Source organism: Bos javanicus, chromosome 28, assembly GCF_032452875.1.
Source record: "Bos javanicus breed banteng chromosome 28, ARS-OSU_banteng_1.0, whole genome shotgun sequence".
NCBI classification, from domain to species: Eukaryota; Metazoa; Chordata; class Mammalia; order Artiodactyla; family Bovidae; genus Bos; species Bos javanicus.
In genome coordinates this window covers 16,460,638-16,479,781 of record NC_083895.1, presented here as the reverse complement: position 1 = coordinate 16,479,781, position 19,144 = coordinate 16,460,638, and the positions used below count along the sequence as shown (strand labels likewise).

The window sequence follows — 19,144 nt, the reverse complement described above, 5'->3', positions numbered from 1 at the left end:
GTGGTCAGTTCTCAGAATTGTGGCAGCTGAAGTCCTGGGTACAGTCTGGTCATCATGTAGTTAACTCCTCCACCTGGGGTTTTGATCTATAAGACAGATCACAGGATATGGCTCAGAATATTACGTACAGCCCTTGAGAGAGAACTAAAGGTCCTTGCCTATGCTTAATGACTACCTTATTATTATTTAGTCTCCTTAGACTGTTTTCCTTTGTTTCAGCATTTCTCACTTCTCTGATTAAACTTATTCTTTGATTAAGGTTTTTTACAGGCACAAGGCAGGCAGAAGACATGGTGGGGGGAGGGGGAAAGGACCACATACCGTTTCATGATGACGTAGGTGTGGGATTGTGAGGTGAGCGGGAGGGAGGCTTGGTGGGGGGGTATATGTATGCACACAGCTGATTCACTTAGTTGTGCAGCAGAAACTAACACAACATTATAAAGCAATTATACTAAAAAAAGAAAAGCTAGTGCTGCTCAAAGTGTGGGTTCACAAACTGTAACTAGTCTGAGATAAGAACAGTACAGAAATAGGGAGTATGCTTTTAATAACCTTTATAAGAATTTGACATTCCTGTGACATTTTTACCAAATTATTTCTCCATGGTGGATTGGAAATAGAAAACCAACTGGTCAGTCCTGAATCCCAAAAAGTTTGAGAAGCACAGCTCCAGTGCCTAAGGCAGTATTTGGAAGCAGTCAGTGCTCAGAAATGCTTGCCCACTTATTTCAGGCCCTTCCTGGTGGCTCAGACAGTAAAGAATCCACCTGCAAAGCAGGACACTTGGGATTGATCCCTGAGTCAGGAAGATTCCCTGGAGAAGGTAATGGCCACCCACTCCAGAATTCTTGCCTGGAGGAAGGCGCCTGGCAGGCTACAGTCCCTGGGGTCACAAAGAGTCGAACATGATTGAGCGACTAGGCACACACACTTATTTCAGGGAACAGAGTTGCCAAAGGATCCAGGTTAGTGATTTGATTCAAATATTTATGAAGTATCTACTCTGGGGTAGCATTGTGGGCACTGTGGCAGGATATCTAGAAAAAGACACGATGGTTGTTTCTTTTCATGGAATTAACAACTGATTAAAAAGATCTCAGAGGTACAAAGAAGCTACATAACAGCACTAGGTAAGAACTAGATGGTGACTAAAACCTCTGAATGAAAAGTAAGCATTTATGTACTAAGGTTAAAGTGGGAACATGGCATGTGGATGAACTTGGCAAGGAAAGTTCACAGAGCTTGTAAGGCTTGAGCAGTGAAGGCTGAGTAGGAGTTGAAGATAGAAAAAGCATTCCAGGTTGGAGCAGGGTGGGGTGAGGTTGGGTGGGATGGGGTGGGGAAGGCTGAGAACAGGAACAAAGGCTCCCTCATACACTGGGGTGAGACTGCGGTCCTCCTCAAGATGCCCTTAGGCAGTGTAGAGCTCCGGAGATTTTTCAGTATGGAAAAGCCAAGAATTTTTCATAAGGTTATTTCATAAGTTTTGTGAAAAGGAAGGAGGTCAGGAAAGTCTGGAGGCCAGTGGAGCAAGCCAGATGGCAGCTGGTATGGTTTGGGACTGCCGGAGGCAGAAGAAATGCCAGGAGGCATGTAGCTGCGTCCCTTTTGAGCCAACTGTTGGTGTCAGATGTTCCCTCAAGGGCTGTGAACACTTAGGTTGGTTGCTAAGGTCTTGTTAGTTGAGGTGATACAAAGCACTGGATGAAAAAGGAGTGTTACCTCTGGTTCTAAGCATTTAAGCTCACGTGACATGACAACATTGGTATCATTACCTGGTAGACATCTGAGGAATTGACACTGGTTTGGGTGAGAGTGGTAAAGATTGTTCCTTTCTTTAGTTTCCTGTGCTAATCTTCAAATAATTCTAGAATATTGCTTCTCTGCTTCAGCAGACCCTTGGATCTGATGTGGTTTTATTTTCTCTCTTCAGGTGTGACGAAGACACAGTCTCTCTGCATGAAGATCAGACTGATTGCTCCAGTCTCAGGTAGGACCCACCATTGCCTGGTTCTTAATTATGAAGGACAGAAGCCATCTGGTCTGGTGTCTTAACTCTCTTTGAATTCTAATGATTTGTTCTCATGTCCTATTTCTTCTAATAGATTATCAGCTCTTGAAGGAAGTTTTGTTCACTTTTGGATACCCCCTTAGCACTCAGGACAGTATCTTTTCTATGGAGAATGCTCAGTAAATGCCTATTGAATTAAACATTGATTAGTGCATTTAAATGTTCCCATCATAGACTTTAAGGAAGAGGTTCTAGGATTATTCACCGAACATGGCAGTCTTGGTCATCAGGGAGTTCATCGTATGATGGCTAAATCTTAACGTTAACCATTTCTCTTCCAAGTTTGCTGTGTTCAAGCACTTTCACATACATTTTATTATTTAATCTTAACAGCCAAAAGGAAGCTGTTGTTTCCTTCCTCATCCCAGGTGGAAAAACCGAGACTCAGAGGGATTATAGCTCATCCAGAATTAACACAGCTGTGATGAGGCAGATTTTGGACTCTGGTATATGTGACACAAAAGTCCACTTGTTGGATAAGAAATAGTTGTTGAAGGCCTTTGTTTCATACTTTTTTGTGCGCATCAGAAACCTGTGGAGACAGATATGGGATGTAGAAATACAAATCAGTCTCTGCTCCCAGGGGTTCAGTGCACTGGAGGAGATAGACAAGAATGTAGATGATGATGCAACAGTGCATTAAGTGCTATTTTTCTACAGGGAAACAGAAGACTCACTTAGAAGGACGAAATAGCCCGGTGAGGTTTCTGGGATGGATTCCTGAAGAAAATTACATGTGGCACGTGACTCCGTTTTTTTTTTTTTTTTTTTTGGTGGAATATAAGGCCCAAAACTATGATGCTACCAAGCAGAGGGAACAAATTACTGGCTAGCCAACAGAGAGCAGAGAGAATTCAAGCTGAAGCAAGCAGTTCAGGATGGCAGGAACCCTGAGAGCTGAGGAGGCCAGGAGTGGTAAGAAATAAAGTTCCAGAGATAAACAAAGACCTGATTACAAAAGTTTTAAGTACCCTGCAAAGGAGTTTGGAATTTATCCTGGAGGCATTGGAAAGACTAAAAATAGCCTTCAGTTTTTTTCTGCACAAACAGCTACTCACCTAAGGCCCCGTGTGAGAGTAACAATAGCCCCCATTTATTGGATTGTGGTCTGGAGCCAACTTTCTTTGGTAGGCATTTCACAGAGACTGTACTCCTGTACTGGAGATGCATAGTGTCTTATGGATGAAGGGCACAGAGGTGAGGTGGTGGCTCAGGATGCATTTCTAACGAGTGGGAGGATCTTTTGGACTCTTGTTCTTTTTAGAACACCATGTTCATTCTCAGTTATGGCTGATTGCAATAAGAAGTGACATAAATTACATTACCTGTACTCTGTTTTGGGGATTCTGAGGAACCAGTAATAGGTTAGAAGTGTATTCATAAAGATGACTTTTGTATTTATGTTTTACATTTGTATAATAAGAGAAGGTGCTTCCCCCTGCCCCCCACATTCCTTGTTCTTCAAGTCAAGAATGACCTTTACATCTTTTGGGTGCCTTGAAAATATGACATAAAAACAAAATTCAGGTTTTATTTTTAGGAAGCAGTCTATCAAAACAGTCATTTTAAATTTGAAAAGTCACTTTTTTCTTATTCTTGAGTGTTCTAGAATTCTCCTTGAATGAGGAACATTTCAGTTCAGCTCAGTTGTGTCCAACTCTTTGCAACCCCATGGATTGCAGCATGCCAGGCTTCCCTGTGCATCACTAACTCCTGGAGCTTGCTCAAACTCATGTCCATCCAGTTGGTGATGCCATCCAACCATCTCATCCTCTGTCATCCCCTTCTCCTCCTGCCTTCAATCTTTCCCAGCATCAGGGTCTTTTCCAATGAATCGGTTCTTTGCATCAGGTGGCCAAAGTATTGGAATTTCAGCTTCAGCATCAGTCCTTCTAATGAATATTCAGGGCTGATTTCCTTTAGAATGGACTGGTTGGATCTCCTTGCAGTCCAAGGGACTCTCAAGAGTCTTCTCCAACACCACAGTTCAAAAGCATCAATTCTTCTGTGCTCAGCTTTCTTTTTAGTCCAACTCTCATATCCATACATGACTATGGAAAAACCATAGCTTTGACTAGACAGACCTTTGTTGGCAAAGTAATGTCTCTGCTTTTTAATATGCTGTCTAGGTTGGTTATAGGTTTTCTTCCAGGGAGCAAGCTTCTTTTAATTTCAAGGTTGCAGTCACCATCTGCAGTGATTTTGGAGTCCCCCAAAATAAAGTCTGCCACTGTTACCACTGTTTCCCCATCTATTTGCCATGAAGTGATGGGACTGGATGCCATGATCTTAGTTTTCTGAATGTTGAGTTTTAAGCCAACTTTTTCATTCTCCTCTTTCACTTTCCTTAAGAGGCTCTTTAGTTCTTCACTTTCTGCCATAAGGGTGGTGTTATCTGCATATCTGAGGTTATTGATATTTCTCCTGGTGATCTTGATTCCAGTTTGTGCTTCATCCAGCCCAGCATTTCTCATGATGTACTCTGCATATAAGTTAAATAAGCAGCCTAACAATATACAGCCTTGATGTGCTCCTTTCCCAATTTGGAACTAGTTTGTTGTTCCATATACAATTCTAACAGTTGCTTCTTGACCTGCATGCATTATTTCTCAGGAGGCAGGTCAGGTGGTCTGGTATTCCCATCTCTTTAAGAAACATTTAGGTTATGGTAAAAGCTGCTCTTCCTTCTTTTGTTGCTTACCCAAGAACATAGAGTATGTAGATGTGTAGTATTTGTCTCTAGGGAGAGACAGGTATTTCAAATGAACTAGAGACATTTATTTCAAATTCATAGTTTGATACTGGTTTCCAAACCTATTATTGACTTATAATTTTTTTTAATTGTAAATGATCTCAAGGGAAAATAGTAACCAGTGTTACTGGCAGGAGTTGCAAAGAGTTGGACACAATTGAACTGACCTAACATGAAGAATTATTTCACCTGTTGGATTTTCCTTTACCTTTTCCTTTACCTTTCCTTTACTAAGTTTGTCCTGAAGCTTAAGTTTAACTCTTTCACATAATTTTATTTCCACATCTTGCCCAACTGCATGCACCCTGGCCATGTTCCAGACCTCCCACCCCCATGTTTTCTTTGCTCTTCTCCCAGGGACTAGCTGGACAGCTCATCCTGCTGGTAGCATTTTATTTAGTTTAATATTTTATTTGTAAAAAGACATCCTGAGCAGAGGGCATAGAAATCTTTCATTTGCTGGTCTTTTCTCTTGGCTTTTCTCTTGGCTCAACATATTCTTGAGCCATGAGGAAACACTTCCATGAGGTGAGGAAACACTCATGGAAGTGTTTCCTAGCTGACCTTGCCAAAATCTCTTTTTATGGCTATTTCTGGTCAGTGAACAAGAGGGGAAAACACCCCCAGGGGGAAGTGGCCAGTCCTACAGAATCACATGACCCATAACAAATGGCTGCCAGTGGGTTCAGGACAATGAACCCAAATAAAGCAGGAGTCCCCAAAACCTCTGGGCCACAGATTGGGTTCCTGGCCTGTTAGGAACCCAGGCCACACAGCAGGAGGTGAGTGAGCAAGCGTGAAGCTTCGTCTGCTGCTCAGTTCCCTAGCTCTCCGTTGCTCACAGCACTGCATGAGCCATCCCCCCACCTTGTCCATGGAAAAATGGTTTTCCACAAAACTGGTTCCTGGTGCCAAAAAGATCGGGGACTGCCGATGTAAGGGGAATGCTCCATTTGGCTGTGGTAGTTGCTGAATTCTAAAATACATCTAGATTTAAGAGGGACAAATGACTTAATAGTGTTATTACATCACTGTGTTTGAGGAAATTGAAATGGCGGGATGATGTTGTATTGGATTTGATTGATGGCTGAACATGAAGAGTGCTCTCCTAGTACTGAGTATGTGCAGGTAATGCCAGCCCAGTCAGTCTTCTCCAGCCATTCCACACCAACAGAACCAAGACACTGGGGTCTTTGGCTTTGCATCGAAAGTGTTGTTTAAATAGGTGGCTTGGTTGGGTGAAATTTGGCCCTTGTCTTATATTCTATTGAGGTTGTATGTCTCTTATTAAAATAGATTCTAGTTAAACTTTTTTATAATTTATCTTTAATGAACGAATTAATCAGGCAGCATCGGGTCTTAGTTGTGGCGTGTGGGATCTTCCGCTGTGGACACAGGCTCTCCTGTTGTGGTGTGTGGGCCCCAACTGCCTGGCCTCAGTGGTTGCAGCTCAGAGCTTGGTTGCTCTGCCACATATGGGGTCCTAGTTCTCTGACGAGAAATCAGACCTGTGTCCCCTGCCCTGCAAGGCGGACTCTCAACCACTGGACCACCAGGGAAGCCCCTCTAGTTAAACTTTTAAATGCCTCTGAAAGTTGTAAGGAGATGATTGAAGACTTGCCAGTGAGGAGCAAACATCAACACCCTGAGCCAAGGACTCATGCGTGAGAGACTGAGGGCCCACTTCAGGTCTGAGTGAATTAGCCCTTCAGTTTGGCACCTTATTTAATCACAGAGGTTTAGAGTCTTAATCTATAAAGTTGGGGTGATCATAGCTAACCGGGATATCTCACATTATTATTGTGAAAGAAAAATATGACATATGTGAAACCATATTGAAGTGAAAAAGGGAAGCAAATACAATACTAGCAAAGACTGGAAGGGAGTGTGGCGTGTTCTAGAAAGTGACGTTCAGCCCCTCTGAAACAGTCTACACTAGAAAGTTTGCTGAGTACCATGTAAATGAACAGCAGTGGGTATCGCCAGCCTCTTTCCCAGGGCGGGTTATTAGACTCTTCGGTGCTTTCTAACCGAGTCTTTCCTATTCTAGAGATGAAGACAATAAAGAAAATTACCCCGACGCCAGGCCTCCGCTAGAGGAGCCCGCGCCGCCGCCCATTGAGCCGCAGCATGTAGAGCAGCCCCCACGGCTGGACGTGCTGCGCCCCACCATGGGCAACTTCAAGTCGCGGAAACCCAAGTCCATCTTCAAGGCGGAGAACGGGAGGAGCCACGGAGAAAGTCAGGTAGCAGCCTCCACCTTCTCGGGCACCTTTGCCCGGCCGGGTGTGTCTCTGGCGAGAGCACGGTTGTAGTGAAGGTCTGAGCGCGTTCTTTTGTAGGCAGTGATTAGCTTGACTTGTCATTGGGCACCAGCGACCTGGGCCGCATGCATGCTCCCCTTCCGTGGGTATTAATAGTGCTCTGTGCTGGGCAGTCTGCTCATTGAGCGCCCTTTCAAACTGCTACTCTTAAATGCTGGACTTTGATTGAGAGGAGCTGCTGCTGTCTTTGCCAGGGAGAGTGGAAGAGGATCTCCAGTGATCTTCACTTACCCAGGACAGGAAACAATGGCCCCAAACTTGGAGACTCTTCTCAGCAGATCAAAAGTCCCAGGGTTATCTAGAGCCATTCTTCTTAGGCTGCAGTTTAGTGGCTTTGGAAAAACACTCAAGCAATGTATGTGGCTGTTTTAATATGTGTGGAGAATCTGGTTCTTTGAGGTCAGCAAATATTTACATTTATGAATGAAGCATCTGTCCAACTTGATTCAAGTAATTCGTTTTATCTACATACACGTATTTGTTTATTTAGTTCATTTTTCTAGTTGTAAAGGGAGGTAGCAAAAAAATATGATTTTTAAAACTCTTAAAACCCCTCAAATAACTTATTCTCTCTTATAAAAAGAGATGAATATAACCCATTTTAATCTTACTGGGAGGTTAGTGGGCCCAGCCTTAAGACTGTACTTGTAATGCGCCTAACGCAGTTTTGGAGACATAAGTGCTTCATTAATGTGACCTTTGTTTTTTTTTTAACACTAAGCTATTGACATTGAATATGATGTGGGAGGCTCTCAGTGTAATACGTTAAGTATACAATAACTTGAAGTCCAGTCCTACCTAGCAAATAGGCTCCAGGTGATCTCTGTTAGAACAACTTTGGCGGGGCACTTCATTTGATCTTGTACTTTTCTTATTGGCCTTGTGATTTTTATCTCTTTTCTTTTTTGGCATTGTGACCTCTTATTTAGTCAGTTTTGCAGTGAGATGAAATGCCCTCTGCATTCATGAAACTGTGGTGATTTTCTGAATTTGAGTTGAGTTGTAGGGCAAGGTTAAGCGTGAGATACCATTGGAGTTACGGTGAACTTGAGACCCTGCCCACTGCTGGGCACACACACCACTTGTTTGTTTAGGCGTGTGGTGCCGCGGAGGACACAGGCGCTCAAAGGGCTGCCGGCAGAGTCTGGTTCTGGGTAACCTCCGACCTTGAATCTCCTACTAAGGATCACCTTCAACACTGTGGGCTTTGAGTACCCAGCCATCTCTCTTTGAATGCCCTCTTTCTTGTCATCCTATAGTCTGGCCTGGTAGAAATTACCCAATTGTCATTTGTAATAAGGTGCTAACGGCACGTCATTCCAAGTTTGTTGCTCACGCACAGGAAGACTCTAGGAGAAAGAGAGACTTGTGTAGTCTTCTCTGATAATACAGCGTTGGAATCCTGGACTGCAGGTAGAATTTCCAATTCATTCCTAAGATCTCTGTGTACACAATGAGATTTTTTTCCCCCCTAATAACGAAGAGAACTTCAGTAATATAATCTTAGGTCTTCCATATCTTAGAGAAACTTGAAACAGATTTCATTCTTCACATTTACTTTGGAGAGATACGTTTAACATTGGTTGAGTACAGATCAAGAACTGAGCATCAATAAATAATATTATTAATAAAATCAGCTAACACCTATTTAAGCATTTACTGTGTTCCAGGCATGTACCATTTTTATGACAACCCCATGAAATGGTTATTATTATCTTTTTGTACAAATGGAAAAACAAAAGTTTAGTGGGATTACATAACCTCTTGAGTCAGATTTGGAAGAACTTGAGTGGAAACTCTTTTTCATAAAAGCACAATGTTTCTAACAAGAGATACCCAGAACTTCCAAGTATGAGTCTAGCAATTTACTTACCCCCTTTTTATATAAAACCTGTTATTTCACTCTGAATTTTTTTCCCTTTGGTGATATATTATACTCCTAAGCAATAATTAGTTATTGAGGAAGGATTACTTTGGAGAGATTTTTGTCAGTGTGTTTTTCCTCTCTGCCTGAAAGCTTTGTGATGTTGGTCACATAAGCTAGACAAACATTGTTTGAATGTTAGGTCCACTAGGACTTAGGCTCCTTGAGGTCAGTGAGTCAGTCTTGTCTATCTTTGGATCTTTGTACTCAGTCACTCAGTATTATTCTTTGAATGCCTCACAGCTGTTTGCACACACACACACACACACACACACACACACGTGGGGCTTCCCAGGTGGCGCTAATGGTAAAGAACCCACCGGCCAATGCAAGAGACATAAGAGATGGGAGTCAATCCCTGGGTTGGAAAGATCCCCTGGAGGAGAGCACAGCAACCCACGCCAGTATTCTTGCCTGGAGGATCCCATGGACAGAGGAGCCTGACAGGCTACAGTCCATAGGGCTGCAAAGAGACAGACATGACTAAAGCAACTTAGCATGCACACACACACACACACATACATATTTCATGTATATGATTACATAAATAATTTTTTGTAAAATGGTATATATATATTTATTCTATAAAATAGCATATCTTTATTCAGTTATAAAAAGTCATGTTTCAAAAGAGGATATAATCATGTCTCTTACACAGATATGAAATAGAGATGTGTCAAAAATTTTATTTAAATCATGAATTAATGAGGAAATCAATAAGATATTTACAACCACTTAAAAACAAAGTGCAAAGTATTGCACATTTATAGTCTGACAAGGATTGCTGAGATAAATTTATTGATGTACACAGAATTGGCAAAACTTGCAATATCTATAGGGTGATAATCAACTGCTTTTCTGTGATCACAATTACAGTTTCTATAGAGAGAAATTATTTGCATTGTCATTGGTTTCTACAAGCTAATTTTTGTCTTTGTAACCTTGTAAAATAGCCTAGATGTAGGCAAAAAAAAAAAAAAAAAAAGCAGAGATTATCCAGATGGATGAGCTGGCCAGAATATATGCTATATTTCGAAGTCTTTATAATTTTTCCTTATATTCTCTCTCTCCCTCCCTCTCTCCTTCTTCCTTGTGATCATGATAATATCAAAGAAAGACTAACCTTGACCATAAGATAGGCCTAGTGCATTAGCTATGGCTTTATTATTCACTGATGTGTAGCAGAAGTGGTAATTCCCACATAGGTTTTCTAGTTGGTAAAGAATCCACCTGCAATGCAGGAGACCCTGGTTCCATTCCTGGCTCGGGAAGATCCCCTGGAGAAGGAGTAGGCTGTCCACTCCAGTGCTCTTGGGTTTCCCTTGTGGCTCAGCTGGTAAAGAATCTGCCTGCAATGCAGGATACCTGGGTTCGATTCCTGGATTGGAAAGATCCCCTGGAGAAGGAAAAGGCTACCCACTCCAGTATTCTGGCCTGGAGAATTCCATGGACACGGGGTTGCAAAGAGTCAGACACAACTGAGCAGACACAACTGAGCGACTTGCACTTTCGCTTTCACTCTCACTTCGGTTTTCTTACATACTTTGCAAAATCTAGAGACATAGTTTTGAATAATTACAAAATTAACTTCTCTTTGAAGGTTTTTATAAGGAATCTCAGATTGGACTTTTAATGCCTCTATTATTTGCATTCCTAAGGCAAGGAAATCAAGTTCAACAAATTCTTTCCACTTTATTTCATTTGCAGTACTTATGCATTTGTGTAAGTTCTTCTTTTATTGAAGCTCCCAAAGTAACTAGGTTCCTGGCCTGCCAGGAGGTGATGGTCCTTCACCATCTATAAGGCTGGATCCTGTAAACTAGATAGCAGGGCAGTTATCCTAAGAGCCCTTTGTAGGTATTGACTCCATAATAAAGCCACTTCAGTTCCTACCTGATCCAAGGAGCATCATTCTCAATATGACGTTCTAGGCAAGATGTTATTTAGGTAGTAGATTTCTCCGATTATATTCTGGTAAAAAGGAAGACATTATTATTGAATATATAAGATAACCCTGTTGCCATTGAATGTTAAGGACATTTGGTATGAGTTTCTGAACTATGGGAGTCAGTAAGACTCAAATATCATTTTAAAATATTTCAGCTTATATAAAAAATGGTTTTTAAATGTAGGTTTTATTATTGTTCAGGTGTAAGGAAGCCTACAGAACAGATCAAGACTGCCATTTGGAAAAGTTCCTATTCATTGTTCTTAAGGAGACAGGCATGCCGTGTCATGCCAAGCCATGTTGGAAAACACCAAAGTTGGTCCAAAGGAAGATGGTGCAAGGGGACAGCATGGGCAGGAGACTTTATTATTGTTTTTATTGGGAAAACAAGGCAAGGCAGAGTAAGCAATCTTGAAATTGGCTGATTTTAATAATTTCAGTGGACTCTGAGGTATAGGAATTCTTTCTAGTGGTCTGGTACCAGGCCCTGGGATACTTAGGACAGAGGAATATTCCTTCTTGGAACACATAAAGCAGATTGAAGAGGTAGTTGAGAGTCTGAACTCTGGATTGTCAGTTTGAATATGAAAGGCATGCTCCAGGGCAAGTCACTTGTTTTGCTTGCTCTACCTAAGAATTGGTAAGCCCTGGGAGAGACAGTCTTTCCTCAGTCACTGTGGCCTGAAATGCCAGAGCATCAGGAATACTGAAAATAATAAAAAACAGTTCATACAGTTCAGTTCAGTCACACAGTCGTGTCCGACTCTTTGCGACCCCATGGACTGCAGCACGCCAGGCCTTCCTGTCTGTCACCAACTCCCAGAGCTTGCTCAAACTCATGTCCATCAAGTCGGTAATGCCATCCAACCATCTCTACTTCTGTTGTCCCATTATCCTCCTGCCTTCAATCTTTCCCAGCATCAGAGTCTTTTCCAAAGAGTCAGTTCTTCCCATCAAGTGGCCAAAGTATTGGAGATTCAGCTTCAGCATCAGTCTTTCCAATGAATATTCAGGACTGATTTCCTTTAGGATTGACTGGTTGGAATTCCTTGCAGTCCAAGGGACTTGCAAGAATCTTCTCCAACACCACAGTTCAAAACATCAATTCTTCGGCACTAGGCTTTCTTTATGGTCCAACTCTCACATCCATACATGAGGACTGGAAAAACTGTAGCTTTGACTATATAGACTTTTGTTGGCAAACTAATGTCTCTGCTTTTTAATATGCTGTTTAGGTTGGTCATAGCTTTGCTTCCAAGGAGCAAACTTCTTTTAATTTCATGACTGCAGTCACCATCTGCAGTGATTTTGGAGCCCCCCAATATATAAAAAAAATAAAGTCTCTCATTGTTTTCATTGTTTCTCCATCAATTTTCCATGAGGTGATTGGACCAGATGCCATGATCTTAGTTTTCTTAATATTGAGTTTTAAGCCAACTTTTTGACTCTCCTCTTTCACTTTCCTCAAGAGGCTCTTTAGTTCTTCTCTTTCTGCCGTTAAGTGTGGTGTCATCTGCATATCTGAGGTTATTGATATTTTTCCCAGCAATATTAATTCCAGCTTGTGCTTCATCCAGTCCAGCATTTCTCATCAACAGAAAATTGAATTAAAGATTTACTGAGCATGGCCCCGCCCATCAAAATAAGACCCAGTGTCCCCCGTAGTCAGTCTCACCCATCAGGAAGCTTCCATAAGCTTCTTATCCTTATCTGTCAGAGGGCAGACACAATGAAAACCACAATCACAGAAAACTAATCAAACTGATCACATGGAGTACAGCCTTGTCTCACTCAGTGAAACTATGAGCCATGCTGAGTAGGGTCACCCAAGATCAACTGTGGAGAGTTCTGACAAAACGTGGTCCACTGGAGAAGGGAATGGCAAACCACTTCAGTATTCTTGCCTTGAGAACCCCATGAACAGTATGAAAAGGCAAAAGGATAGGACACTGAAAGATGAACTGCCCAGGTTGGTAGGTGCCCAATATGCTACTGGAGAAGAGTAGAGAATTAACTCCAGAAAGAATGAGGAGACGGAGCCAAAGTAAAAAAGCACCCAGTTGTGGATGTGACTGGTGATGGAAGTAAAGTCTGATGCTGTACAAAACAATATTGCATAGGAACCTGGAATGCTATGTCCATGAATCAAGGTAAACTGGAAGTGGTCAAACAGGCGATGGCAAGAGTGAACATCAATATTTTAGGAATCAGTGAGCTAAAATGGACTGGAATGGATGAATTTAATTCAGATGACCATTGTATTTACTACTGTGGGCAAGAATCCCTTAGAAGAGATGGAGTAACCATCATAGTCAACAAAAGAGTCCGAAATGCAGTACTTGGATGAAATCTCAAAAATGACAGAATGGTCTCTGTTTGGCTCCAAGGCAAACCATTCAATATCACAGTAATGCAAATCCATTCCCCAACCAGTAATGCTGAAAAAGCTGAAGTTGAATGGGTCTGTGAAGACCTACAAGACCTTTTAGAACTAACACCCCCAATAGACATCCTTTTCATCATAGGGGACTGGAATGCAAAAGTAGGAAATCAATAAATACCTGGAGTAACAGGTAAGTTTGGCCTTGGAGTACCAAATGAAGCAAGGCAAAGGCTAACAGAGTTTTGCCAGGAGAACACACTGGTCATAGCAAACACTCTCTTCCAGCAGCACAAGAGACTGCTCTACACATGGACATGACCAGATGGTCAATACTGAAATCAGATTGATTATGTTCTTTGCAGCCAAAGATGGAGAAGCTCTATACAGTCAGCAAAACAAGACCAGCAGCTGACTCTGGCTAGGATCATGAAATCCTTATTGCCAAATTCAGACTTAAATTGAAGAAAGTAGGGAAAACCACTAGACCATTCAGGTATGACCTAAATCAAATCCATTAAGATTATACAGTGGAAGTGGCAAATAGATTCAAGGGATTAGATCGGATAGACAGAGTGCCTGAAGAACTATGGACGGAGGTTAATGACATTGTTCAGGAGGCAGTGATCAAGACCATCTGCAAGGAAAAGAAATCCAAAATTGCAGAATGGTTGTCTGAGGAGGCCTTACAAATAGCTGAGAAAAGGAAAGTGAAGGGCAAAGGAGAAAAGGAAAGAATATACCCATCGGAATGCACAGTTCCAAAGAATAGCAAGGAGAGATAAGAAAGCCTTCCTCAGTGATCAATGCAAAGAAAAAGAGGAAAACAATAAAATGGGAAAGACTAGAGATATGTTCAAGAAGATTAAAGATACCAAGGGAACATTTCATGCAAAGATAGGCACAATAAAGTTCATAAAAGAATCTTCTAACTTGTATCAGAAAAAAAGTAGTTGAAGCATAAAGAGAAGGGATTTTCTTATAGATCCAGAAGATAGACCATTTAAACAACAATATTTCAGGGGACTTCCCTAGCAGACCAGTGGTTAAGACTCCGTGTTTCCAATGCAGGTATCACAGGTATGATCTCTGATTGGGGAACTAAGATCCCACATCCCTACAAGTGTGGCCAAATAAATAGCCTATTCCCAAACTCCTTAAAACAATGACAACAACAATAACCACAGTAAAGCAATATTGTAAAATTTCACTTTTCAGTCCATTTAGTATGGACTCTAATTAATTCTTGTTCCACTTGATCCTGGGTTAGCAGTAGCATAAAATTGTCTGCTTCTGGACTAAAATTCTGTAAGTCTTGACTCAGCCCACTGGTGTCATTAAACGCCTATATCCAAGAGTCTGTTCTTTGAAATGTCAATTATTTAAAATATCTGGGCTTTTACCATGGGACTCTTGAGAGTCTTCTTTGCTGAAGACACAAACCCTGGCCTGAACCTGCTAATAGAACTTGCAGGCAAGTATCTGAGGAAAACAAACATCTGTAAATGATAGAAACTGAAAGTGATTTTGATTAATTTACTGCTAGTAATTTTCAAATGTGAAAAGTCTGATTACAGTTCATAATAAATGTGATGCATAATGTGACATGGAAAGCAAGGTAATAAAATCATTCCCCTCAAGTCAGAATGTTTCAAAAGATAATAAATAAAGCTATTAAAAAAAAAGAAGTCAGAGTTTACTTCTGGTTTTACAAAAATGGAGGAATAGAATACTTACAGTGAAAAAACCTTGAAATATAGCATAATAATCCTATTAGAAGATGTCAAGAATATCAAGTAAAAGAAGTCATTAAGTCTGGTGTGGATCTTAGACATCTGCATTATTATTAAACTCCACAGACAAGTCTGTTGTACATCCCTGATTGAAAACCACTGACCATGATGTTGCTGAATTAAAGAAATATGGCTGTGGTCAAGTCTATGTTTTAAATAATAGTCATAATTATCACTGACAATATTAAGAGTATTGCTATCTAATGTCATCAGGTGAAGCTCCACAGAGTTGGAGCAAATATACAAGAGTTTGATAGAGCTGTGCATTTCATAAGAGTTTTGATCAAAGGGTAAATGACCCATCAACTGCATTTAGAATCCACTGTGGTAGAGAGAGTAGTTCTGTTCGTAAAGCTGGCATTTATTTGGGGAATTTGAGCTTATGCTACAAATCCTGCTTGATGCTTGTTGACATCAAAGCACAGTTCTAACTGGTCTGTTATGAGAGCATAATTCCGCAAAAGTACCTGTGAAGAACTGGGGATACAACTTTCATAACTTAGAAGCAACCCTCTTTGAAGCTGGAGGTTTAGCTATTGCCACGATGGGTTCTCTTGTCATAATGTTTGTATACAGGACCCCAAAGTGGATCTTAAGTCTGATTCTAATTATGTTGGGAATGAGGATATGGGCAGAGGAGAAAAGGTCAGATAACCATTGAAAATTTTGCTCATTGTTACATTTCTGATCAACCTCAAAGTCAGAATCAGAAATTCCACTTATAAAGGGTCAGATTCAGTCTTACTTAGAGAACTTTCCTTTAATTTCTGGAGTATCAGAATCTGACATTTTGTGTGTATGTCTGAATGTGACTCCAGTTTGGCATTCACTATGAATGATTTAAAAGAGAAGGGCTTTTAGGTATATTTGCTGATCCAGCAAAAGTCCAGGAACCAGGAAGGCAATTCAAGAATGTCCTCAAATAAATTAAGATATTTAGTATCTCAGCATAATAAAAGTCATTTATGACAAAGCCACAGCCAACAGAATACTAAATGGTAAAAAAAAGCTGAAAGGTTTCCCACTAAATTATGGAACAAGACAAAGATGTCTACTCTCACCACATCTATTCAATATAGTTGTGGAAGTAATAGTCACAGCAATCAGACAAGAAAAAGAAATAAAATTATCCAGGTTGGAAGGGAAGAGGTAAAATTATCATTATATGCAAATGACATGATATTCTGTATATGCATGTATGTTCAGTCACTAAGTCAGGTCTGACTCTTTGCAGCCCCATGGACTGTAGTCCACCAGGCTCCTCTCTCCCTGGGGATTCCCAGGCAAGAATACTAGAGTGGGTTGCCATTTCCTTCTCTAGGGGATCTTCCCAACCCAGGGTTTGAACCCATGTCTTCTGCATTGGCAGGCAGGTTCTTTACCACTGAGTCATCAGGGAAGCCCAGTATTCTGTATAGAATACCCTGAAATTGCCACACAAATACTATTAGAACTGATAAATGAACTCAGCAAGACAGCAGGATACAAGATTCATATAACCAAATCTGTTGCATTTCTTTACACTAACAATGAAATATGTGAAAGTAAAAAAAAAAAAAAAATCATTTAAAATCACATTAAAAATACCTCGGAATAAATCTAACCAAAGAGGTAAAACACTTAGACACTGAAAGCTATAAAACATTCATACAGAAAATCAAAGATGGAAATGGAAAGATGGAAAGATATCCCATGCTCTTGGACTAGAAAAATTAATATTGTTAAAATGGACTTACTCCCCAAAGCAATTGACAAATTTAAAGTGATTCATATCAAATTGAGTGACATTTTTCACAGAATGAGAACAAATAATCCTAAAGATTTTATGGAACCATAGAAGACCCAGAATTGCCAAAGCAATCTTGAGGAAAAAGAGCAAATCTAGAGTCATAACTCTTCCAGACTTAAGACAGTACGGCAAAGCTACAGTAATTGAGTGAAGTGAAAGTTGCTCAGTCATGTCCAACTCTTTGCGACCTCATGGGACTATACAGTCCATGGAATTCTCCAGGCCAGAATACCGGAGTGGATAGCTGTTCCCTTCTCCAGGGGATCTTCCCAATCCAGGGATTGAACTCAGGTCTCCTACATTGCAGGTGGATTCTTTACCAGCTGAGCCACTAGGGAAGCCCAAGTGTACTGGAGTGGGTAGCCTGTCCCTTCTCCAGCAGATCTTCCCTACCCAGGAATCAAACCGAGGTCTCCTGCATTACAGGCAGATTCTTTACCAGCTGAGCTACCAGGGAATCTCCCAACACTAATCAAAATGGGGCAGTATTGGCACAAAATCAGACATATGGATGAGAATAGAGAGCCCATAAATAAACCCACTCACCTATGGTTAATTGATCTTTGACAAAGGAGGCAAGAATATACAATGGAGAAAAGACTGGCAAGTGGTGTTGGGAAAGCTAGACAGCTGCCTGTGAATCAGTGAAGTTGGAACACTCCCTCACACCATAAACAGAAATAAACTCAAACTGACTTAAAGGCTTAAATATAAGACATGACACCATTAAACTCCTAGAAGGGAACATAGGCAAAATAGGTGTTGATATAAATTGTAGCAATATTTTCTTAGATCAGTCTCCCAAGACAATAGAAATAAAAGGAAAAATAAATGGGACCTAATCAAACTTAAAAGCTTTTGCACAAAAAGGAAACCATAAACAACACAGAGAAACAACCTATGGACTGGGAGAAAATACTGGAAACGATGCGACCAACGAAGGATTAATTTTGAAAATATATAAACTACTCATGCAACTCAGTATCAAAAAACAACTCAATCAAAAACTGGGCAGAAGACCTAAATAGACATTTCTCCAGAGAAGTCATACAGATAGACAATAGGCACATGAAAAGATGCTCAACATTGCTCGTTATTAGAGAATGCTTGTCTTTCTTAGATAGAGGGCTTTGTGAAAGAACGGCTTGCAGAAAGACCATTTGATACATGTCTCATGAAGGGTCAAGTTTTACTGATGCTAATATTAAAGTTATTGATATGGTGAACTTGAAGTTAAAACAGAACTTAAGAGTCTGTGCTAAGCAGAAACTCTTCATCAGAGTAGAATCAAGTTAACAGTTTGCTATCCTGTGGGATGTCATATTAAATAGCAATCACCCTTTCTAGGAAGGAGAACTAATTGAAGGCAATACAGTTTATATGTTGTAATATTTTGTGGAAAACTACACAGAAAGTAATAAGTGGGTGAAGGTGGTCAAAGTCAAAAGATACAAATTTCTAGATATAAGTCCTGGGAATGTCATGTACAGCAAGGTGACTAGTTAATAGTACTGTGTTGTAGATTTGAAAGTTGCTAAGAGCACAGCTCTTAAAAATTCTCATCATAAGAGAAAAAAATTGGTAGCTATGTGTGGTGATGAATGTTAACTAGACTTATTTTGCTTATCATTTTGTAAAATACACATATCTCAATTCATTTTTATAATGTTATATCAGTTATATTTCAGTAAAAAGTATGTGTGCCTCATCTCATGATTAACAATGAACTCTGGAGGTTTCTTTCATCTCTTTCCTATAGGATATTTAGGTAATTCTTTATCTTGGTAAACTTTGAAATTGACTATGAGACGACCGCTTTCCCCACCAGCACACATACTTTCTACTTTTTGTGTGATCAGCCGTCGGGCTTTCCTGTTTTTAGTACAATTTGTATCATTTTCTACAACTATTTTTCTCATATTAATTTTCCATATTCACACTTTCCTGATTACCCAGGAAAAAAATGTAGAAACCTACTGTTTAATTAAAAATCCTTATTTGTTGACATTCCTCTACTTATTAAATTAACATATCCTAATTAGGAGTTTAGAATTAACAGATGCACACTATATATAAAATAGAAAATCAGCAAAGACATACTTTATAGCATAGGGAGCTCTACTCAGTATTCTGTAATAACCTAAATGGAAAAAGAATCTG

General features: G+C 40.4%; 1 protein-coding gene across 13 annotated transcripts in view; it reads left to right on the top strand.

The window, feature by feature from the left end:
• Window positions 1-19,144, top strand: part of FAM13C (family with sequence similarity 13 member C) — a 136,445-nt gene that overhangs the window by 7,687 nt on the left and 109,614 nt on the right. For 11 of the 13 annotated variants that reach the window (XM_061405022.1, XM_061405020.1, XM_061405031.1 and 8 more), the window contains 2 exons: window positions 1,937-1,993; window positions 6,877-7,072. In XM_061405022.1, coding sequence (XP_061261006.1) covers window positions 1,937-1,993; window positions 6,877-7,072 — 253 coding nt within the window. Of the gene's footprint in view, window positions 1-1,936; window positions 1,994-2,734; window positions 2,990-6,876; window positions 7,073-19,144 lie in introns of all 13 variants that reach the window. The other 2 variants (XM_061405027.1, XM_061405026.1) reach the window with 1 other exon arrangement.